This window comes from Natator depressus, chromosome 5, assembly GCF_965152275.1.
Source record: "Natator depressus isolate rNatDep1 chromosome 5, rNatDep2.hap1, whole genome shotgun sequence".
Lineage (NCBI taxonomy): Eukaryota > Metazoa > Chordata > Testudines > Cheloniidae > Natator > Natator depressus.
The window spans coordinates 93,621,330-93,646,189 of record NC_134238.1 but is presented as its reverse complement, the minus strand read 5'-3'; the positions used below and the strand labels follow the sequence as shown (position 1 = coordinate 93,646,189).

At 41.7% G+C, this 24,860-nt stretch overlaps 1 protein-coding gene across 5 annotated transcripts in view; it reads left to right on the top strand.

The window, feature by feature from the left end:
• The window catches only part of VPS13A (vacuolar protein sorting 13 homolog A), a 277,386-nt gene that overhangs the window by 130,120 nt on the left and 122,406 nt on the right, over positions 1 to 24,860 (top strand). For all 5 annotated transcript variants that reach the window (XM_074953217.1, XM_074953216.1, XM_074953215.1 and 2 more), the window contains exons 37-41: positions 1,756 to 1,925; positions 3,709 to 3,929; positions 4,382 to 4,614; positions 14,877 to 14,969; positions 21,388 to 21,744. In XM_074953217.1, the coding sequence (XP_074809318.1) occupies positions 1,756 to 1,925; positions 3,709 to 3,929; positions 4,382 to 4,614; positions 14,877 to 14,969; positions 21,388 to 21,744 (1,074 nt within the window). The remainder of the gene's footprint in view (positions 1 to 1,755; positions 1,926 to 3,708; positions 3,930 to 4,381; positions 4,615 to 14,876; positions 14,970 to 21,387; positions 21,745 to 24,860) is intronic.

The following is a 24,860-nucleotide window of genomic DNA, read 5'->3' as shown; positions in this document are numbered from 1 at the left end:
TACTCCAGATGTGGCCTTACCAGTGCCGAATAGAGGGGAATAATCACTTCCCTCGATCTGCTGGCAGTGCTCCTACTAAAGCAGCCCAATATGCCGTTTGCCTTCTTGGCAACAAGGGCACACTGCTGACTTATATCCAGCTTCTCATCCACTGTAATCCCAGGTCCTTCTCTGCAGAACTGCTGCTTAGCCAGTCGGTCCCCAACCTGTAGCAGGGCATGGGATCCTTCAATCCTAAGTGCAGGACTCTGTACTTGTCCTTGTTGAACCTTATCAGATTTCTTTTGGCCCAATCCTCCAATTTGTCTAGGTCACTCTGAACCCTATCCCTGCCCTCCAGAATATCTACCTCTACCCCCAGCTAAGTGTAATCTGCGAACTTGCTGAGGGTGCAATCCATCCCATCATCCAGATCATTAATAAAGATGTTGAACAAAACTGGCTCCAGGACCGACCTTTGGGTACTCCGCTTGATACCAGCTGCCAGCTAGACATCGAGTCATTGATCACTACCCGTGGAGCCCGACAATCTAGCCAGCTTTCTGTCTGCCTTGTACACCATTCATCCAATCCATACTTTTTAAACTTGCTGACAAGAATACTGTGGGAGAGGGTATCAAAAGCTTTGCTAAAGTCAAGATATGTCTCCACTGCTTTCCCCATATCCACAGAGCCAGTTATCTCATCATAGAAGGCAGTCAGGTTGGTCAGGCGTGACTTGCCCCAGTGAGAGTCCCCAGTGGGATCAGAGCTGGAAAACCGGGTTCCTACATCTTTCTCTATGCAGTCCATGGTGGTGGTCTGGAAGAGCAAAGTGGCTGGATTGCACTGCACTCCAGCTGTGTCCAGTGTGTGGTGTATAGAGGACGGTTTCCAGCTGGTGCAAATTAGAGCAGCCCCCCACCCTCAGCTGCTCTATCCTGAACTTAGTCAGAGGATCAAGGAGCTTCAACTAGTTGTTGGTTCTCAAACCACAGCTACACTGTGGGATAACTATAGCACCATATCTATGACAGCATAACCCCAGGGGGTAGACATGTTCTGTGCAATAGAAGTGATTTTTTCCTTCGCTGTAGGAACAGCACCTTCCTGAGTAGCTGTAGCTGTGTAGATGGAAGCATTCTTCCATAGACATAGCTATGTCTACGCTGGGAGTTGGGTCAGCATAGCTATGGTCAGGGATGTGAATTTTTCACAGCCCTGAGTGCCACAGCTATGTCGACCTAAATTGTAAATGTAGGCCATGGCCTCAGCTTCTCCTCTTCTTCCTATCCCCTTGGTGGCTGTGTGGAAATGGAAAGGTAAAAGTTTTATTTAAAAAAAATGCACTCTAGTCAAAATTAATAAAAATTAGTTTAAATTTGTTTCAAGTTTTAAAATGAATAAGAAGCTTTCAGTAACTGATGACTTGAAACCTAGTCAAAATGATGCTTTAAAAAAATCTGATTTCTTGTGTACATGGTGCACATTTTTCTGTCAGTGGTGCACATTAGTGGCACCTTCTTATTGTAATGCACTAAAGGTAATACTTAGCTTTCGTGGAGCTCTCTCTCTATATCTGATTTCATGGTACTACAGAGTTTTGATTTAACTATACGTTTCCTTTTTTAATCTTACATTTAATATGGTTGCAATTAAAACCGTTGCTAGTCAGACTGAGTCAAACGATGCTTCAAGTATAGTAGTTGTGAACAAATCTAGAAAAATGCTTTCTCTTTTTTATTTTGTGTAAGTTATGTTTCCTTTTTAAAACAGGTTTCTGCTTTGGATCAAAGAGATGATCTTTTGAAACTTGCTGAGTTTAAATTGGTCTTGATATCCGCTGCTGTCAAAATGTTGTCAGATGGTTCAATGAATGCTTCAGTCAAGTTAGCAAACTGCACATTAGATGATAAACGACTGACAGTCCAGAAGACAACTCCAAGGTGTTAATTTTGCATAAAAGATTAAATTGTTGTTCATCAGTGATTGTTGGTTCGTCCTAGGGCTGCTAACATTACCTACAGGTTGCTATTTGAGTTTGTTAAATTGCGTGTCTTATAAATACAGTTTGGAAAGTAATTAAAATTTGTGTGTATGCACAGATTGGGCCTTTATTCTGCGTGCTACTTGCTCTTTCTTATGGATATTACTTGGGACCTAGCAGTATTGGTGGGATGATACTAATTGTATTTTCAAGTTGGGGAAAAAAATAGGAGCATATAGAAAGCCATTCCACTTTTACTTTTACAAGACAATAGATAAGATATATGGAGAGAATTGTGTCTATATATGTCAGTAGGAAATATTTTGGGGGTTTTTCAGTGCAGCAATAAAATATATTTATATCACTTAAGTGAACATTAAAATGCTGCTGAAAGAGGACATACTCAATAATTCATCTGCAGGTTTCATCATGGTTTCTCTGGTGCTAGATTATGTTTTTAGATACTATTAAAAGGATTTGAAATGTGAAACACTGTATTTAAAATAGTCACAATGAAATCCCTTAAGATTTGTCCATTAGCACAGTTTTAATATTGGTCATTAGCACAGTTTTAATATTTCAAGTGTTACCTTGATGTGTGAGTGTTTATCTTTTCAAGTAATTGGTCTGTTAGGCGTCCATCACTATAGCATGAATACTGTGCCTAACATTGGACGAAGGTGTGTTAATGAACAGTAACACATACTATTATGTTTTATTAGTTGGTAGCATACATAACATTAGTGTCAATTTATTTTACAACCTACACAATCTTATGGAATACATAACATAGAACTTTGATTATTTGAATACTATTAGATTTTATGAACTATTCATATTTACAAAAATATATAGTATTAAAGTCATGGGAGAACATAGGAACATTGAACTTTGTCATATTCTGAATGCTGTATTAACAAATTCACAAAGCCACTGTTCTGGAATTCTGGAATTCACAAAGCCACTGTTCTGGTTCTTGCAGTGGCCAGATCTATGTTCTTTAGCCTCTAGCAACAAGGAGGCTGAGTTAACGATTATTTCATGTTTCACCTCTGTAAATTTCTTCTATCTTTTTTGAATGGTAAAGTGAGGTCCTACTCAGAAAGCTGCAAATGGCACCTGGTGCTCAATGTTGTATTTTAGTTATAAATTGAGAACCATTTGGCTATAAGTATAAAGTTGAATTTTTCTATCTGTTGTTCCTACAGAGCAGAGCTTTCCTTTTCATGCATCCTCAGCATTAATAAAGATCCTTTGGAACAAGTGTTACTCGCTTCTACACCTGTGCAGCACCAATATCTTCAAAATATGCCCACAGTGACACCTGTGTGTATCCATTGCTACCAATGGATTTGAATAGATACATTAGCAGAACTATCTAAGTTCTAATTAGTTATATCAGAAAGACTGGACTACAGCATGTTCTTAGTTTGTTGCCTTTTCATTGCCAACAAGACCACAGCAGTAAAAACTTAGTCACCAAAGCCAGTATTTATGGTTGACTGTCCAAGAAGAGCAGATCTGCTGAGTAAGAAAGTGCCATTTTACAAAGTTGCTTTTTAGAGTTGTGTGTTGTTTTAACATCATTTTTTGGCTAATGCCTATATTGGTGGGTTTTCTAATTTTTTTAAAAAGTGGACAGAATGAGAACTCTCCTCAATTATGAGAATGAATTGTTCATATTAGAGGCCAGGTCTGCTTTTGAAAGTGTCTTATTGTATACCGTCTTAATTGTCTTTCAGAATGGTGGAAATGAAACATGGATCTGAAAAGAAGGACATGGTGGATATAAGCTACAAGCAGGGGAGAGATGGCACTGTTCTGGACACAATTGTTCAAGACCTATATCTCTGTGCGAGCATGGAATTTCTACTTACTGTTGCAGATATATTCTTAAAGGCTAGTGCAGAAAGTGCTGCTGCACAGAGGAGTATCAAGCAAACTTCAGCTGTAAAGGGGCAAGGTTGGTAACTTGTTTTTAATATATAAGTTTCTAACTTGAGAATAGAACCATAATACTAAGTTTAGCCTGCTTCCCGGTTTGGCTCCCATGTCTTAAAAAATCTCCCTTCTTCAGTGTGCCAAACAACTTCAGTCTTACCATTCAATTCCAGTCTAACAACTTATTTTTCTGCTAGTCTTTCATGGCTGAGTATTCTCTTGTGCATGATTACCAGACACATGCCAACTACCATCAGTGGATATGTTTTTCTTTGTTATCTGTGTGTTAGTTTAAATAGATTTTTACTGACAACTAACGATTCAAATGGAATCCTTCCAAGCATACTTAGTGACTTTTTACTCAACAACAAAAGGAAATATGGTGTATATATGTAAACATAGATATCAATATAGTTATAGTAATTTCCTGGTGTATTCAAACAATAGGTTTAACTTAAATGGGTTTTTTTTCAGCATCTGTGCAGCTGGTATCTTCAATGGAAATGAACATTGTTGTTAAAAATCCAGAGATTGTGTTTGTGGCTGATTTAACAAGAAGTGATGCTCCTGCATTGGTGGTTACAACACAGTGTGAGATCTTCATTAAGAACAGCCCTCAAATGTATAAAATGACAGCTGCTGTTAAAGATATACAAATGAAAGCCTGCCCCTTTCTTGCAGAAAAGAGAAAAGGGAACATTACTACAGTGAGTTTTCCTATTAAATATAATCTGAGTATCTGAAAAATTACAATATTATTGGTGGTGTAAATCCTTTTCTTTGACTAATTTATATATAAAATAATTAATCTGAGTTTGTGGATTTAATGTTTAAAATGTTGGTGAAAAATTATTCTTGAGTGAATAGCCATCTGGTGGTCTCTGGCTATGCTACAGCATTTTATACTGTTAGTATGTTTTCTCTGAGTTAGTGGAGGGAACATGAAGATCTGGGTTAGTTTTACATGTTTTTCAGAAGTACAGCTGCTAGTGTTTACTGTTAAGCTTTTTTTTTTGTTCTTTGTTCTTCTACAGCGTTCATGATTGTACTAGTCCAATTTGTGGCTTTTGGGGGTTTTTTATAACTAAAAATTGTGAGTCTAAGGGAAGAAAATGTTATAGTTCCCATATCATCTAAGCATACAGATAACGTGTTTCTGGGAATGCACTATTAACATTGTGTCAGCTTCCAAGGCTTTTTGATTAATTTAGAACATTTTTGGTGTGAAAATTTTTCTGAGACACATCAGTGGAGGAAAAGAAAAGTCATTCTCCAGTTTTTTTCCAATGAGAATTTAGACTGCCAGTGGTACAATTTAAATTTCTTCTTTGTGTTAAGATCCACAGATGTTTTACAATGGCACTTGAGCCTGCTTGCAGCTTGGGGACAGAACCAGGCCTGTCAGTGATTAGGAGGAGGGGAATGTTCTCCCTTCTGAAGATCTGTTCATTTTTTTCTTCCTCTGAAGAAGTTGGTGGCTCAACCAGCCCTCCTAACTGCAGAGCTTTTCTGAGGGAAATTCCAAATTTTGTCTCAAATGTTTAAATTAACATTTAGGCTCAATCATGTATGTCTAATTCCCAGGCAGGTGGCATGCTGCATTTGCCTTTTGGGGAGGTATTTGCAGTAGTTACACTCCCTCTTTGAGGTATTTAAAGTACAGTAACTCCTTGCTTAAACTCGTCCCAGTTAACTTTGTTTCGTTGTTACATTGCTGATCAATTAGGGAACATGCTTGTTTAAAATTGTGCAATGCTCCCTTATAATGTTGTTTGGCAGCCGCCTGCTTTGTCCACTGCTTACAGGAAGAGCACTCTGTTGTAGCTGGTGGGGGGCTTGGAACCAGGGTGGACCGACAGCCCTGCATCAGCTTCCCGCTCCCCTAAGTTCCCTGTGCGGCAGCCACCCAGCAGGCAATCAATTGCCAGGCAGTTCAGCTATCCCTCCCCCCATTGCCATGTGCTGCTCCTGCCATCTGCTTTGGAGCTACTCCTGGGAGCCTCCTGCTTGCTGTGCAGGAGGGAGAGAGAGGGGGGCTAATGTCAGGGTGTCTCCCTCCCCCTGCCTACCGCATCCATAGAGCAGGGGGAGACACGACAGGGCTCAGGATGGAGGGACCTTGCTGTCCACAGCTGCTCTCTTAACTTCCTGATTATTTAAAAAGGCAGTGTACTCAGAGGGGGGTCAGCATACTTAAAGGGACAATGCAACACACACACACACAGTGTGTGTGTCTGTCTGCCATGCTGTCTCCCCTCCCTCCATTCATGCTGCCTTGTAGAGTGTGAGGCTACATTAACAACGTGTTAACCCTTGAGGGCTCAGCCGAGGGCTAGTTCATCATTTAGCAGTAAGGCATTCCCTGGGAAATATCCTACCCTCTTCTACCCTCTGACTTCACCACCTCAACCAAGTTTCACAATCATCATTGCTGTGTACAGTATTAAATTGTTTAAAACTTATACTATGTGTGTGTGTGTGTACGCGCTCTCTCTCTCTCTCTCTCTCCCCCCCCCCCCCCCCAAATTTCCAGGGAAATTTTTTTTTTCACCAGATGATAAACTATATATATACATACACACATGGTGAAAAAAAATTCCCTGGAACCTAACCCTCCCGTTTACATTAATTCTTATGGGGAAATTGGATTTGCTTAACATTGTTCCGCTTAAAGTCGCATTTTTCAGGAACATAACTACAATGTTAAGCAAGAAGTTACTTTAGCTGGTACCTCTTCAGGTTTCAGGGAGTGAGCTAGGACAAGAAAAGCCAGAGACAAAAGGAGCGGCCTGTGTCTCCTGATTCCCGCTCTCCCTCTAGACTGTCTTGTGGAGGACCTAGACCAGCTCAGTAGGCAGAGTGCAGTTTCCTTCACAGTCTAAAGGGCAGCATGACAGATGTGTGTGTGTTGGGGGAGGGGGGTCATGCCTGAGTTCCTGTGGCCCACATAATCAGTGATGCCTCCAACTGAGGAGCTCAGCTGTCCCCTCCACTTTCCCACAGGTCCCACATTGAAAGCACTGGATACAGCATGGACACTGCCAGCTCCAAAAAGTGTAATTAGAAGCCTTCAGGCCCAGCTTCCTCCTCCTACTACTGCCACCTCTATAATAGCCTCCTCAAGAATCCCTACTCATATCCTCGACTGAGACCTTCAGGAGAAAAACAGACCTGTCTGGTCCATATACATCCCATGCAGTAGAGAGGGGTATTACTTTTTGGGAACCCATCCTTGAGCCTCGGGCTTCTACCTTCCTTGAGAGAGCCAAAATGGGGCCTGTATGTGAGAGGAGAGACAAATAAACCCAACCTCCTTCAGTATGTCTACATTGCAAAATAAAACCCCATGGCAGCAAGTCTGATCCTATGTCTGTAGACTCTAGTTTGCTGGGCTCGTGCTGTGGCACTAAAAATAGAAGTGTAGATTCCCTCTTAGGCAGGATCTGTGGATCTAAATCCTGGCAAGGGGGTGGGTCTCACAGCCTGAGCGCCAGCCCTTGTTGAAACGTCTACAAATTTATTTTTAGCACCATAGCATGAGTCTGAGTCTGTAGACCTGGGGTCTAAGTCTCACAGCTGCATTTTTGTGTGTGTGCAGTTTAGACATATCTTTTGAGAACAAGGGAAATAGCTAGTGTGACGAAGTTCCTCCTCTGCCTTGGTGGGTCTTGTGCTTATTGGAGGATTTGCTCGCCTTGGAGCTTCATGGCAGTCCTCAGCTTGACCGTTTTTTCTGAATCCACAGTCCAGTTCGACAACTCCTGTGTCTGACCAGGAGTTGGGAGGTTTGGGGGGAACCCGGGCCCACCCTCTACTCTGGGTTCCAGCCCAGAGCCCTGTGGAATGCAGCTGTCTAGAGTGCCTCCTGGAACAGCTGTGCGACAGCTACAACTCCCTGGGCTACTTCCCCATGGCCTCCTCCCAACACCTTCTTTATCCTCACCATAGGACCTTCCTCCTGGTGTCTGATAATGCTTCTACTGCTCAGTCCTCCAACAGTATGCTTTCTCACTCTCAGCTCCTAGCGCCTCTTGCTCCCAGCTCCTTACACGCACACCACAAACTGAAGTGAGCTCCTTTTTAAACCCAGGTGCCCTGATTAGCCTGCCTTAATTGAGTCTAGCAGCTTCTTGTTTGGCTGCAGGTGTTCTAATCAGCCTGTCTTAATTGTCTCCAGAAGGTTCCTGATTGTTCTAGAACCTTCCCTGTAACCTTACCCAGGGATAAGGGGCCTACTTAACCTGGGGCTAATATATCTGCCTTATATTACTCTCTTGTAGCCATCCGGCCTGACCCTGTCACACTAGCCATTTGAAATATTTTGGAGCAATCTCTGAGCTCAGTTTCACTTCCTACTGAAGCAAGATTCTTCTTTGAGGGGTTGCAGTTGTACGTTCCACTCAGGTGCATGCTCACCCAATGCGCCGAAGCAGTAACTGTTGGGGCAGCGCTTGTGCCCTCTAGCCTTTCGCATGGCTATATAACGGCTATGCTACCCCGATCCACCTCGTTTCCACCCGCACCTTGAGTCAGAGCATTCAGTATGGTGTCTCCCCTCGTGTTCTTTATCATGGTGTTTGTGTGTTTTTTCCTGTAAATAGGTAAGTTTAGTAATACCTTAGGGTTTAGTTTAGATTAGTGTAGTTAGTAACGTTTTAGCCCAACCTGATGCATTTTCTGGGTTTTAAACATTTAACCATCATGCAAGGTTGCTATCCCTACTAGTGACCCCCCACATCTGAAGTTGATTGTGCCTTGGAGAAGGGCATATTAAGGAAAGGTGCTCCATCTGTACGTTGTTTAAGAGAAGGTGACGAGGAACTTGCATTTGAAGACGCACCTTATGGAGAAAGGGCCTGCTTAGGGACCACCACAGATTCAGACTCTCCAGAGAGTGCCTGAGCCGATACAGATGGGGACTTCACATCCGATCTCCTTTCCTTCTCCCAGAAGGAAGAGGGATCATTCCCCTTCCCACAGAACAGACGGGGCTGCTCTAGAGTTGAAAGAGATTCCTCCTCCCTGTTTAGAAGGAGTGCAGACTGGCACTGTGAGTCTTCCAGTATGTGGGATAGAACTGGCCTGTCCTGCTATCTAGTACCAATGCCTCATCAATGAAACTCTGTACTGTCAACTCTGGTACTGCCCCAGGGGTTTCTGTTTAGTCTGGTACCGACAACTGTAGTCTGCAAATCATCGATGAATCAGGCACAAGTTTACTTGTTGTGGTGAGTCAAGAACAGACAGGTAGTTTCTCAAGAACATTTAGACAGTGGTGGCTTTGTCTTCTGTATCCTTGGCACCTCTTGGCTTGATTGCTGACTTGTCCACACCACCTCAGACCCAGGGCACTGGGTTACAGTCAGCTTCCTGATTGGTACTGGAGGACTGCCAGCACAAATGCTGTCTTCGGTACCAACAACAATTCCAACAGAGTCTACATCTTCAGTTCCAATGCCTGCTTTGGTACCGAGTATGAGTGTGATGCCTTTACTGGTGCTAAAGGTGTCTTCGACTGTACCGTCATTGGATCTGATGAGACCAGCATGTTGGACTGTGGATGGTGCAGATCATTTATTGGCTTCACCTGGAGCGGCTCCTCCATTACCACCAGACTACTTAGAAGGGTCTTCTGGTTCAAGTGTGGAAATTTCTCCTTCACCTTCACGGTACTGCTCTTGGAAATTGTCAAGACCTGGGCATCAACATTGGTGATGGGATCATTATGGCTCCTGTAATAGGGATGAAGCTTCCTGGCCTAGCTCCTACTGGCCACCAATGCTGTGCCTCTATGCAGAGTAGCCTCTTTGAAATTCCTGGGAGGTTCCTCGTTTAGCAAGGTCTCAATCATCTGCGCAGTCTAAGGCTAAATCACCTTTTCCTCCGGTAGTCTCTCTGCCTGGGTCACCTTTGCTATAGTCACAGGTCAAGGGAACCTCCCTCTGACCAGGTGAAACATGATCCCTTGGTACAGTCAAATGTATTACCATAAGAGAGTCCAGTAGTTCTGCTTCCCTCTTCTTCCTCTTCATCAGATGATCCTATATTGCCTGTGTTCTCTTCTACAGTACCAGAGGATTTTAAATCCTATCAAGACCTTTTGAGACAAACAGAATTGTTGTTGGGTGTTGAGGCTGGGTATGTTCAGAAGGACACCCTTAAGTTAGTGATGTTCTTCAATTCGCAGTTCCTGGGAGACTTGCTTTCCCTCTAAATGAAGCAATATTGGAGTCTGAAAAATCTGTGTGCAATATCCCAGCATCTATAACACCCAGAGCTAAACATAGCAACAAGAGTTATGTTTCCATGCAAGGTTTTGAGTGTTTTTTCTCGCATCACCTCATAGTACTTAAGAACATACAAATGGCCATACTGGGTCAATGCCAGGAGCCCCAGAGGGAATGAACAGAACAGGTAATCATCGAGTTCCCTGAGTCTGACTGCAGCAAATGAGACCAGCAGACCATAAAGGACTTATTGTTCAATTGTCTTTTTTTGTTTTCTGAGAAAACTGACAAGACTTTACATATTTTAAGGACTTCCAAGCTACTGTATAGTCATTAGGGTTTAAACTGAGGCCACAAAGAGTGTCACTTTGAGGGTCACATCACCAGCAATATCACTCTTAGCGATACTTTTGCCATCATCCTATCCTGCTAAGCAACAAGACTTTTCTAGAAGAGGACATAAATCACAGAGGAGATAATCTTGAGTCTAGTTTTAGTCAACCATACTTTTATGATGAGAGCAGTGTACCAGTTGTGAATGTTTCAACCCTGGCTCCTCAGTTTTGGGAACAGGCTGTCTCAATTCTACAATGCTTGGGGAAGCAATAACTACAGACAGATAAGTGCTGAGCACTGTGGGATTGGGTTATGCAATATTTCTGTCCGTCCCATTCCTCCCAACCTGAGCCTTTTCAGGGACCCTTCTCATGATTTGCTGCTTCTTCAGCACGCCCAGACTTTGTGTGCTCTGAGAGCTATGCATGAGGTTCTTCCTTTTCTTCAGGGAAAGGAATTCTATTCCCGTACTTCCTGATCTCCAAGTTCAAGGAAAGGTGAGACCTATCTTTAATCTCCCTGGTTTCAACAAATACATCAAGTATTTGAGATTCCACATGGTTACCCTGGCTTACTATTCTTCCTGCATTGAATCACAATGTCTCGTTTGTTGCTCTCAATCTTCAGGGTGCCCAATTCCCTGTGCCAATTTTCCCAGGCCACAGAAAGTTCCTGAGATTCATTGTTGCCTGCCAACACTATCAGTACATGGTTCTCCCATTTGTCCCGTCATGAGCCCCAGGCATATTTACCAAATGCATGATGGTGGTAACAGCTTATCTCAGAAGGAGGGGAATTCATGTCTTCTCATACCTAGGGTATGGCTAGCGAGAGGGAGATCCGAGGAACAAATCCTCAGTCGTGTCCAGTTCACACTGAACCTCTTTGATTGACTGTGGTTGATTTTGAACAAAGCAGTGTCGAGTTGACTGCAACTCAAAAAGTCAAGCTCATTGGAGCCTTACTACACTTCATGAATTTGAGGCCCTTTCTCTCATATGAGCGATTCCAGGCAATTTGTTGCCTTTGTCTGGATCTGCAGTCTCATCCTTTGACCACGGTCCATATGTACCTGAAGTTACTAGGACGTATGGCCACATTCACTTGTATAGTTCAGCAGGTGAGATTGCTTCTTCATCCTTTTCAGTTATGACTGAAACTGGTCTATCACCTGAGCTGCCAGTCATTGTACAGGCTTGTCTGAGTGCCTCCAGAGATGCTGGATTCTCTACAGCATTAAGCCAAAATGGAACAATGTTGCCAGGGTGTTCCCTTTGCGTGTCCTCTGCCAACCAGAAATATAATCACTGTTACCCCCATAGGTTGGGGAGCACATTTAGGAACTTAAAGGTTTAGGGTTTGTGCTTGGAATGGGAATTGTTGTTCTGTATCAATGTCCGACGTTTACAGTGCATGGGATTGTGCCTTCTGGTGTCTGATCAAGGGAGCAATGGTTCGCATACTCAGCAACAATATTACCATAATATATTATGTGAGCAAGCAAGGAGCAGCCCACTCCAGCAAGCTTTGTCAGGAGATAAAGTTTTGGGACTTCTGTGTCAAGGAAGACATAATACCCACAGTGACACACTTACCAACACTCAAAACCGGTTGGCTGATCATCTCAGCAGGACTTTCTCTGACAACCGCGAGTGGTCTCTAAAGAGCTGTGTGGTAAAGTCCACGTTCAGGGAATTGGGCATTCCGTAGGTTGCCCTTTTTGCAACAAAGCATAACAAGTGCTGTCAGTTTTGTTCCCGAGCAGGACTTAGTTTAGGGTCTCTAGCTGATGCCTTCCATCTGAACTGGGGAACAGACCTGATGTATGCCTTTCTTCCATCCTGCTTGCTTCTTAGGTTATTCTCAGACTTGAAGTTGGACCATGCCAGACTGATATTTATTGTGCCAGCTTGGCCAGGACAATATTGGTTCTCCAACCTTCTCAGTCTGTCTGTTTGACCTCCCAGATCTTACTCCCCTTTCTCAGCTGCTGACTCAGTACCATGCCCAGGTTGTTCATCCAGTACTTCACACTGTGGATGGTATGTTGTTCAGTGAGGAGGAAGAACAATGCATGGAAGCAGTACATAGAATCCTGCTTAATAGTAGGAAACAGTCTACTTATTTGGCTAAATGGAAACATTTTTCAGTTTGGTCAATATTAAAGGGAGCTCAACTCATGTCAGCTCATGTTCAGGACATTGTGAGCTACCTGTTAAATTTGAAGTCCTCTGGTATGGCTCTTAACTCATTGAGGGTTCACTTGGCAGCAGTCTCAGTTGTTTCATCCTCCAAGAAAAGTCAATTTTCTTAAACTCCATGGTAGTGAGATTTCTAAAAGGTATTGTCCACCTCTTTCCACCTGTGAAGGAAATGGTCCTGTTGTGGGACCTAAATACTGTGCTGGCTGCACTGATGGGTCCTCCGTTTGATCTGATGGCAGCCTGCTCATGGTTTCTCTATTCCCAAAAGACAGCTTTTCTTATGGCTATAATGTCCACAAGAAGTGTTAGCAAATTACAAGCCATAATGGCAGAATTTCCATTTATTCAGTTCTTGAAAGACAAAGTGTCCTTAAGACTACATTCAAAGATTTTGTCCAAGATGGTTTCACAATTTCACCTTAATCAAGTTATTTACTTGCCTTTATTCTTTCCTAAGCTGCATGGAAATGTGGGTGATCAGCATCTCCATACATTAGATCTGAGGCAATGCTTGAAATTCTATCTCGAAAGGACTAAACCATTTCGTTCATCACCTTGACTTTTGTCTGCTGTGCAGGTCGGATGAAAGATCAGATGCTTTCTGCACAGACTGTTTCCAGGTAGATAACTTCCTGTATTACCACAGCGTATGGAGTAGCTTAAACTATGCCCTTGCGGACATTATAGGTTCATTCAACAAGAATCCAAGGGACATTGATCATATTTGTCAATGATGTTTCAGTGTTAGATATTTGCAGGGCTGCTACAAGGTCTTCAGTGTGTACTTTAACCAAAAATTATGCTATGACTGCAGCATATAGGTCACATGCAAACTTTGGGGAGGCAGTTATGCAGTCATTGTTTAAGTAGACTCTGAACCCTACCGCCTGTCGGAACTGCTTATGAGTCACCTGAGTGGAATACATGTCTTCAACCACTCAAAGAAGAAAACAATTACTTACCTGTATTGTCATTCTTGTTGGGGGAGGGATAGCTCAGTGGTTTGAACATTGGCCTGCTAAACCCAGGGTTGTGAGTTCAATCCTTGAGGGGGGCCATTTAGGGATCTGGGGCAAAAATTGGGGATTGGTCCTGCTTTGAGCAGGGGGTTGGACTAGATGACCTCCTGAGGTCCCTTCCAATCCTGATATTCTATGGTTCTGTGCTTTTTCAAGATGTGGGTGCAGACCTGCCTTCATGACTCGCCCTCTGTCCACTCTGCATTGGAGTCTCCAGCCTTGGATTCTAGTGTGAAGGAACTGGGGGCGGGTCGGGGCAGTGCTGCCCTTATATAGCCATGGGAGGGGCTACATGGGTCAGAGAGCGCAAGCATTTCCCCAGTGGGTGCTGCCAAGCCAAGTTCTCTGGCTTCAGTGTACTGGGTGCGTGTGCGTGCGCGCGCGCACACACACACACACACAGGGTTTGCAACTGTGTCTTAAAGATGGTAAGTAACCATTTTTTATGGGGACAAACTTCCAAAGGAGAAATAAATGAATAATCAAATCAGCTCTGTTTCCCTGTTCACCCTTACAGAGTACAGTATTGGGGATAATCACCAATGTCAGATTCTCCTACTCACAGTCTGAGTGCAGCATGACAAATCAATGCAAAAAGACCAGGTCATAGACTTCTATACATGCACAAACTACAAAGGGAATTCTTGGTCCTTAGAGGAGAAGGCCAGCAGTTCAAATCAAGATATAGAATCAAGTAGTTATATAATATAGAGTAGTGTCTGTTGATCCACACATGCTCCTTCACTCTCCTCCTGCCGCCAACCTAAGAGATAAAGGGCCGGGCAGACCGACTGACAAGTCTGATTCTGACCCCAAGTGGAAGCAGGCTGAAGGACCATTGTAATAGCTCTGTGGCTCTTACTACTTGAAGAATGGACATTTTCTGTTAAGAATCGGTACTTTTTCCCTATCAGTCACTTTTGATATTGAGTGAGTAACAGTCTAGTAAGGCTGAAATATTGTTTGCTCCATTCACTTTTGTTTCTTTTCTCTCATGTCAGAAGGGATGCTAATATTAAGTAGTCAGTTTATCATTTTTAAAGAACCAACAGAATTATCACTAGTAACTCTTTCCCTTAAATCTTCCTAATGGCGTTTTAGAGGAGATCTTTTTCTAGCTAAGCATGTATATTAACTCCAATTACTATACATTTTTAGAGTTGACCATGAATTCTTTCTTCAGGTATTGCAGCCTTGTGATTTCTTCTTCAAAATGGTGCAGTCTGGTACTAATCCACAAATGGCTGACCTATCAATTAAATCCTTAACAATAAAGGTAAGTTGAATTGTAGTTTTTGTGTCCTGTCTTCTTCCTCCTCCTCCTCCCCCACTGGCTTTTAAAGTTACTGGTTTTGTTTTAAAATTTTGATTTAACTAAAACTAAACACAATCTAAACACGTTTCGTAGTCTTGCATCTCATATTGCTTATTATATTGAAACAAAAGAAGAAAAAGCCTTTCACATGTATTGCAGTCATGTCATCTCATTTTTATATGGAATATGGAGTCTCATATGATAGGTTTGGACAAAAATCATCCTATTTCCACAAGGTATAGTTGCTTGTGAAAAGAAAGATTTAGCCATGCCTCCAAGTTATTAGAAATTACCTTTTTTCCTGCTCTTGTTTTAAGTATGCTATGGTCATGCCCCACTCAGATTTGGTTCCTGTGTATGTATTTTAGAGAGCCGTGTTGATCACCTGTGCATCAGTGGGAGAATTTTTCTGTATTGACAAGTGGTGTGCTGCCGTTGTGTTAATTTTCAATGATGCAGTACCATTGTGGAGTGCAATCACTAGATGTAACCTTAGCTATGCAAATAATCCTACAATCACCATTGCATAATACACTGGTCACCGTTTAGGTGGCCTGTCTGGTTTGCTTTCTGCACTCCATCCCCATTTCCATACACTTTGGAAACTTGTGCACAGAGGACTTCTGGTTTGGGCAGCATGATGGTTGTAAGCTGTGTTGAAATAAATAACAAGAAATATTCTAGGTAATGTCTCAGAATTTCAGCAATCAACTGGTGGATCTGTTCACATCCAGAAAAAATGCCATAGTAAAGCTTTTTCACATGGGAAACAAACCAGAGGGCACTTGGAATGAATGATCTTACACAAATGTTGGCCAAACTGAGTATATTTATCTCCCTCATCATGCAACTACTACCCCTTACCACATCTGGGAAGCAAAAAATAAGTGGGAGGAGACAATAATCACAGTTGTCAGATGGTGAAGGTAGCCACAATTCTCCAACTTTAGTGAAACTCGCACAGTGCCTATCACATCATCCATTAAAAGGTGGGACCTCTTGTAACAGGAAGCACTACTTTAGCCTGATTACTGAAAGGGGAGTATTAACAAAAAGGGGGATATTCCAAGTTGGGCAATGTACTTCTTTACTCACTCTAACCATTCTCACCCTCAGTCTGTTAAAAAAAAAATTTCAAGACTTCTGTTAGAGCAGTGGTTACCAAACTTCGTTGCCTCATGGGCCACCTTTTTTAAAAAAATGACGTTTGAGGTAAACGTCTGCAAATAAATCTGCAAATTTATCCTTTTTGTACGCATTTGTTTTAGGCCTTACTAGACTTAAATATTTCTGGACTCAAATGCCTAAGGAAGCGTGAAATGTTAGATTATAACATCTATTTTAATATCTGAGGTTTTGAGACAGTGAATCAAAAAGCACAATGAAGAAGTGATGACAGTTTGTCTTCATGTTACTTAGATTATAAGAAAAAATATGTTAAATGACATCTTGATATATTTTGGTATGTCACGGAAGCAAATCAGTGGTGTGACTTTTTAATTTATCAAATTTCAATTCAGAGTTCCTGCTAATTCTTATCTGGACTATAGTTGAACACAAGCCAAACTTCACTATGCTCACCTTTTTACAAAATGTAAATGAAGAAAATACAAAACATTTTGAAAAAAGAAAAGGAGTACTTGTGGCACCTTAGAGACTAACAAATTTATTTGAGCATAAGCTTTCGTGAGCTACAGCTTAGTAGCTCTGAGACAATTTTAAGGGTATTCTTGCTTCATAGAACATAGTTGCTTTATGTCAGGTAAGATGTTGGGGAGCTTCAACTGAAGGTCCAGTCCTACACTGAGATTCATCCCTTGTTTTTAATGGCAACCAGAGCAAAAAATTTAGTCTCGCAGAGCTACGTAGTGCTGAAGGACATCGAAAATTGCAAATCTCTGTCCAGGCTAAACTCCTTTCTTCTTTTCATCCAAAAGTCTCTGAGCTGCATTTTATTGCGTTTGAGTCCACCAACACATGACAGTTCAGTCAACTTTTCCTTTTCTTTTGGCAGGGTGCCTTGTATTGAAAATGAATCCCTGATCTAATTGTCATTTGTTACACTGTCAGGAAAATATTCATTAAACTTGGTAGCCAAATTAAGGCAGTGTTTTCTTATGCTCAGCAGTGAGATCAGGATGAATTTTCAAGTAATTTTCTGTGAGGAAACTTTCCAAAGCTGGGAGTCATTGGCAGGTTCTTTTTTCTTCTTTTCATGCTGCATTTTCTTTATCGTTGCTCTTGATTTGTTGTGAACATTAAAAAGTATAATTTTCATTCCCTGTAAGCTGGCATTCAGTTTGACACACACAACGAGTCAGCTCAATAGGCTAGTCTTGAAAGCTGTAATTCATCCGAAAGCAATCAGCACATGCATTAGCACTTCCCATTTCATTGCACTGAGGAAAATTTGTGCCTCTGAATGGAGTTCAGAGAGACAAGTCAGCACCTTCCCATGCATTAGCACTTCCCATTTCATTGCACATAATTGAAAAGCAAATGTGAATTCAGTGCTCCTTGTTGAATAAAAATAACCGCCTTTACAGTAGAATCCTGAACAACTTTCTGATTGACAGGGATGTTTTGGCAACTAGTGCCTTGCAGTGAATATTTCAGTGAGTAAGTTTAGCATTGGATACCACTTATTTAATTTTTGTCAAAACACTGCCAGATTTTCTGGTCACTTCTCATGCTTCATCAGAGCACACACTTGATACTGTTTTCTCACTCCACACTATTTCCTGAAATAAACTCAGTTTAAAAGTTTTTCTGCTGTTGTACGTCTTGACAAATCTTCGCAAAACAAGAACTATTCTTTAACTGTAATTTGAGTCAAACCATGTAAGAAAATGAGCAAAATTACTGATATTGCTCCTTACATCTAATTTCAGTTAAAAGAATTCATTTTGTTTACACATTCTGTGAATTTTTCCTTTAGTTGAAAAGCCATCTCTTGAATTCTTCCTGATATTATATTATTAGATAAACAATATCAAGCTGCAAAACAGCTTGATCCTCTGGAATCAATGACAGTGTCTTTTGCTGCAGATACACAAGTGTCTCACCAATAGTGTGCAGTTTCCATTTTAATCAGTCCTTAAATTTACCTGATATTACGCTATCAGGGCCTTTACATTAATATTGCATAAAGAGGTAATTTGTTTTGTTTCTTGAGCTGTCTTTCAAATCACTTAGCTTTCTTTAAAAAAAACATAAACAACCCATGATGTTTGTTTTCTAAAGAGTTGTGCTTTCTATTGAGGTAACATTGAGCAGGGAAGGTTTAATTGAATATTGGATAACAGTTGATAGCAAATGATGCACTAAGCCCATGGCTCACTTTTTTCAGCATTCAAAGTCAATCCAAATGATAGGTACTTGGGTTCATACTTTTTAACAGTCTTATATTTTCATTGCTTTGAAGCAGGAAGCCAACAAGCATTGCCTGAAATTTCTTCAGTTTTTTCCGTCAGGTTTTGATTCATACCACTGCCCATTTCATCAACAGACCTTTGTGTTTCAGTATAATTTCTTTTGAAACTACTGCTAGTTAGCCACTTATCCATAGTTGAGGATCACATATATTCCCAAATACATAAATTTCACTACCACATGGACTAACGTAAGTGATGCCAAAGCATTCAGATGAGAGGGTCTCAGGCGGATGGGATTTTAAAACTTGTGCTGAACGAAGGCTTGGGCCATGTGCCTAGAGAGAGAGAGAGTGTGCGCGCGCGCCTGTGAAGGTGATTTGGCTGGTGGGGATATGCTCAAGGAAATTAGAAGAGAAAGGAGTCTGGGTGAGGGAGTTAGAGGACATGACGTTTAGACTGAGGGATAGGGGTTGTGGCTGGAGTGCTGGGGGCTCGGGTGGTGTGGGTGGGTGCATGTTAAAAGTACAGTGTTGGCTCAGAGTGGGGGATAGAGAGATGGGGTAAATCATTACTGGAAGTAAGGGGCTGAACCTGGGCAGTAGGCAGCTTCTGCTCCAATTCACCCATGTTCCAAGGCTTCAGATTCACAGTTCCCCCTGAGTTAGGGGTTTTTGTCAGTCTTATTGCAGGCCTTGGCCCTGTTGGAGAGTCTTTTCCACTTGCCACTGTTCCTTGGACGCTCAGCTTCTTCTTTATGTTTATGGGATTCCACAGCCATACTGCTTGAAGCTGGGCAGTGGTTCGGGGCGGCCTCTCTAGCCCATCACTCTCCCTTCTGGTTCCTATTCCAGGGCCCGGTCCTCCTGAATCTATGCTTCTCTGTAATTCTCTTCTCCCAGCTCTCTGCTCTTTCTCCCCCCTGAGTTTTATCATATTAAGGAGGTAGCAAGCTGATTTAACACCTGGCCTCCATTCTTCTGCTAATCTGCTGTTCCCCTGAATATCTGTGTGTTTTGTTTTGAAAAGGCCATTCCATGGATTTAGGGGTTGGCTAGGCCCAGGTTCCACTACCGTTTGAAAAAGAGAGATCACCTTGTTACAGCACAGTACTTCCAAGTGAACATATCACAGTTTGAGAATATCTGTAGTAGTGGCAAAAACCTCAATTCTGTGAAAGCAGGCATAAGAACATTATTGTAATCCTAAGTGGACAGCTGTAGTCTGAGCTTAAAACCGTGTTGCAAAATCACGATGTGCTGTAAAGCTGCTTGAAATTTCATTCTGAAACATGCCAAAAGTTCTTTTCAGAATTGAGTTTGACACTGTTTCATGACATCACAAACAAGAAGATGTTCTTATCTAGAAAAGAAGATAAAATGTTTCAATCAATTCTAAGTAGCAGCTTCCTTTAATGAGTTGTAAAATAAAATAAAAATAGAAAATATAACATCAATAGTTGAAATAATGATATGTCAGTGGTACTAGTTCATATTAGGTAAAACTAATGTAAAAATGAAATAAAACATTCTGAAACAATTTCAGAATTCAGAAACATGCTTGTTTTGAAATTTTTTTGGTAATCATCAAAACAGACACACTTTTCTGAAATATTTCAGTTTGAACAAAAGTGGTATTTTTAATAATAAAAAAAGTCAATTTTTTGTGAAAATATGTTCTAAGACCTTGTTATTACACTACCATAAACACAGGGTCCTCTAAATCACTCTTGGGTCATCATCTGGTTTCTTGGTGTTACTTACCTGACAAAACAAGCAAACTGACTCATTTGTCCAACCTGGAACTTTTCAGTGGTTTCTAAGGCCCTTGAATCTCCTCTTTGGACTTCACTCTAGTATCAATCAGTCAAAACCCTGTTTTCTGCTGGTCATTATTTCACCTCAAAGAGCCACTGAGATCTCCGTCTTAGATAAGCCCTATTCTGTTTTCCACAGTGTTTGTCATCGTCATTCCTGTACTTTTCTTGACAAAGGTAGATGTAACTTTCCACGCTTCCCAAGAGATTGTTGTCTTCCTTTTGTCTGAGTCCTCAATGCCATAAGAAAAAAATGGTGGAATAAAAGGGACACTAGAAAAGTGGTTGAGACTTACTTGAATCAAATTTAGAAAATCATGTTTTTCTTAACTTGGATATCTGAAATGTTTCTTTTATTAAGCTATCTGTAATAGTGCAAAAATGCTAATAGTGCAAAAATGCTAGTAAATGCAGCAACTTACATGGCATTGTGAAGGCCAATTTCAGAGGGGATAAAAACTCATTCAAAATGTTCCAGTCCAGTTTTATGGGATGGGCAGTATTGACCAGCACAAAAGAAATCTGCAAGGCTCTACTTAGTCTTTGTTCAAAGCCTTTTTTAAGTACTACAGGTATGATCTGTTTTTTCTTCTACAGAAGTATTTCTTTGCAGGAAATAATAGTCCCAAAGTAAACTACATAAGCATTGTCATTCAGAAAGGGGAAACTCATTTTCTGTCATCTATAACTGTTTTTTTCCGTCTTGATTATTTCTCCATAGTGCTCACTACTTTCCGTTTAGAAATGGGAAAAAGGTATGGAAGATTTGTTACTTGTTTAATTATTTTCTGGATTTGAACTCTCCTCCAGGCTGCCACATCTCTGAAGCTTGTACGCAGTCATGTTGTTTTGAGGTTACTAGCTAGAGATTCAAGTCTTACACAGATTTGAAAGCTGTTCTGGAAGGCAGACAGAAGGGGCATGGCTTAACCCCAGAGCAAGTCTAAACTGTCTCTAGTGTATGCAGAGAGAGAAATAAAGCATATGAATGCTAAAATGAGTGGGAGTCAGTCCCAAAAAGGAAACAACCAGGTGCTGTAACAAATATTCATTATAGTTTTGAAACTGAAAGCAGTAACTAGTCAGTTCAAGAGATTACTTGAAAAAGTGGTTATTGATACTCCGTATACCCAGTTCCACATTTTTCCATATACCCAACAGCACTGAATAATCAATTTTTTTCCCCTCATAGGTTTCACCCATTATCATAAATACAGTGATTACGATTACATCGGCACTTTCTCCAACTACAGAGACTTCGGAAGAAGAGATTAGTCCAATTCCTCCAGACCTGTGGGATAAGAAAGATATAAAAAATTTAAAAATGTGGTTTCTTGAAAAGTCAAATGGAAATGAAAATAAAAATACAGCAACTGAGTTGGTTCTCACAGGGGAGACATTAAATATGAGAATTGAATCAGTCATTGTAACTCTTGAAGCTGGAGTTGGTCACAGAACGGTACCTATGCTTTTAGCAAAGTCGTCGTTTTCCGGAGAAGTCAAAAATTGGAGTACGCTCATCAACCTCTGTTCCCAGCTTGAACTGGAGGTAAGGCTATAATATAATGCCACTTTTCCCAAAAGCAGGTGTAATATATATTATGAAACTGACTTGTTACTTAGACAAGACTTATGAAAGAAACTTTTGACAAGTAAAGGTGATACTTTTATCTAACCGTTAAACTTCGGGGGGAGAGGGGGAAGAGTGCCTTGTGGAGCACAACCTTCCATTGTTCGCTGTGTGCAGGGTCCCTTGTACTTCACTGCAACAACCCTAAGTTATGGAGCAACAATCCCTAAATTCCCTGACAATGTTAGTTTAGTCTATCACAAAGTTACTACCCTTCATTCCCAACTTCCTTACACTACACGCAATTGTGACACATAATTTAAAATACTTATTGACATAAAATTCATCAGTTATTTTAGATAGTAACTATATTTGAGCATGGATTTTTTTGTTATGTTTGTTTGCTTTCCTGCAATTCCTGTAGATCCAACCAAGATTAGTTCCCTATTCTGCCATGCACTGTACAAACATAGATGATCCATACCTTGAAAAGTTTATAATATAATGCCCCACTCTGGCAAATAATGCCCATGCTGAACTTCATTATTGTGAGTAGTCCCACTAAAGTCAAGTTAGTGTTTGTGGGATGGGGACATGCATAGACAGGATAGACATATAATGGGAGAAAGAGATGTAGAGTACAATTTTCTAAAGTTCCTAAGTCTCACTGAAAATCCGTGGGACTTGATTTAGTGTCCTAATTCACTTTTAAAAATGGGATTTAGGACCAGAATGTTAAAGATATTTAGGCACCTAAAAATTCAGATAGATGTGTTTGGGATTTTCAGAAGTGCTTAGATATGTAACTCCCATTAATTTCAGCAGGAGGAAACCATCAGTGCTTTTTTGAAAACCCCACTGGGTGCCTGTGTCCATCTGTAGGCATGTAAATACTTAAAAATATCTGACCCTTAGTACTCTGAAAAACATTACTCATGACCTACAAGCAGAGTAGTTTGCAAATGGTACGTTAGTACGGTAGATGCTTGTTTGCAGCAACATCTTGAAAGAGCACCCGCTGCTTATGAGCAACTTTTCCCCTGTAAACATTTTCCTTACTGTGAATCGTCAACACTCCCCATAATAGCAACAACCACTTACGAGCAACCAAAAGAAAACTGATACGTTGCTGCTAGCCAATCTGCAGTGTGGGGGAGAATCCAGAGTAAAAACTGTAGAAAACAGTCTCTCATCATTATCTCAAGGTCCCTGTTGAAATAGCTTATGTAGCTGCTTCAGTCTCTGGCCCCCGAGCTTGCTCTGCCCTCCACTTTCTGCAGCCTAGCATCTCCCACAATTCTGGATCTCTGGGCTGCTCGTGGAGATAGTTCAGTGTTTTGGTGCTGCACACACTGGCCATGTGCCCTCTGCTTCTCCTTGCCGCCAGATTCTCTGTGTTCACAGCAGTGGACGGTGGTTTCTGTTGCTCCCACTCTTCTCCTTTTTTAGTTTTTCTGACCAATTTTTGGGTAAGGAGAGCAGTGTTCTGCCTCTTCAGCATTCCTACTCCTACCTGGGTCATTTAACTCTTTGGGGCTGTAACTTACCCTAAGTGTTGGCAGCAGTGTCTCTCTGCCAGATGCTCTGTCTCTATACAGTCATAGCAGAGCAGCCAAGAAAGCACTGGGTCAAATCACTGCTCTGTTTGTGAGGCAGCCTTCCCAGGCTTGGCAGATGGTGAGTTGTGCCCAGCCTGCACCCAGCCTTCTGTCCCTAACTCTGCTATATCCCAATGCTGTGAGTTGGATAGGCAGGTGGAGTCCCCTACCCACCATGGCAGCCATGACTCCAACGGAAAAAATGGACAGGGTCCCCAGTGCAGAGCAGGGAGAGGCTCTAAAAGTGAGGAAGACTCTGACTACTTGACTGAGGGGATAAGTCCCAGAGGACCCCTGCAGAACAAAGAGGGGAGATTTGTGAGGCCCACAAGTCTCCCCTCCCCTCTTCTAAAGTCTTAAAGTGGGTCTTGAGCATCCTGGGGAAAGAAGCCGGGCTTCTAATCAGCCCCCTCCCAAAGGGAATGGGACCTGGTGGGTGAGAGTTCAGAGACAGACATCTTTCAGTCCCAGAAATCCTGGAATTACAACCATTCTGGACTTTCTCCAAGAAGACATAGACAAAGGGTTCAGCCAGTACCATTGTGCATCAGGTCTCTGCTCGTACTCGTTGGCTATTGGCAGAATCTTCTGGCTTCCTGGCACAGGTAACAAGATTCCTTCCAACTCTTCCCACTTCCAACTCAGGCCACTCTTCCCAAAACGGGACCTTTGGCTTGTTTTGAGGGCTCTGACAAGCCATCTCTTCAAGCCTCTGACTTTAGTGTTGGCCTTTTATTTATCCATTAAGACTTGTTTCTTAGTAGTTGTCGTCATGTCTGTCAAGTGAGTGTCGGAGCTGGCAGCCTTTTCTATTCAGGAGCCTTACGGCACATTCTATGAGGACAAGGTGATATTCAAGGCACCAGAATCCTTTCTTCCTAAGGTAAATTTCTCCTTTCATAATTCTCGAGTGGTTGTGCTTTGTTTATTCTGTCTAAATCCATAACATCCAACTGAAAATATGAGGCAAGTCTTTAAATGTCAGAAGAGTGCTGAAAATCTTAGACATACAGGATCTACAAGATCAGACTCCTTATTGTGTCTATCCACCCAAAATGCCAGGGATTCAGAACTTTCACGTTCTTCATTGCTAGGCATATTAAACTATGTATTGTGTAAGCCAACAAGGCATCAGAGTGTCCTGTACCGTAAGAGGTCAAGACGTTCCATGAGATCCCTTGAAATTTTGTGGGTAAAATGAGCAGGTGTGTCCATCTCAGAAAGTTGCAAAGCGACTGGGTAGTCAACAGCTAACTGACATACCAAGGTACAATCCAGATTAATGAGTAGCTGTGTCACCCCTCCCCTGTAACATGGGGGTGTCCTTTATTATGCCTTGCTTCAGCCTCCAACCTGGACTGCTCACAAACAGCCTCTAGGATGTTAGTCATTCCCAGCTATGTCTGTGTGTGTGTGTGCTGCAGCCATCTGGCTAACCCCTGGCTCTTACCAGCCTTGATCATGATGCAGGGTAACCCCAACACGCTTCCAGTCCCA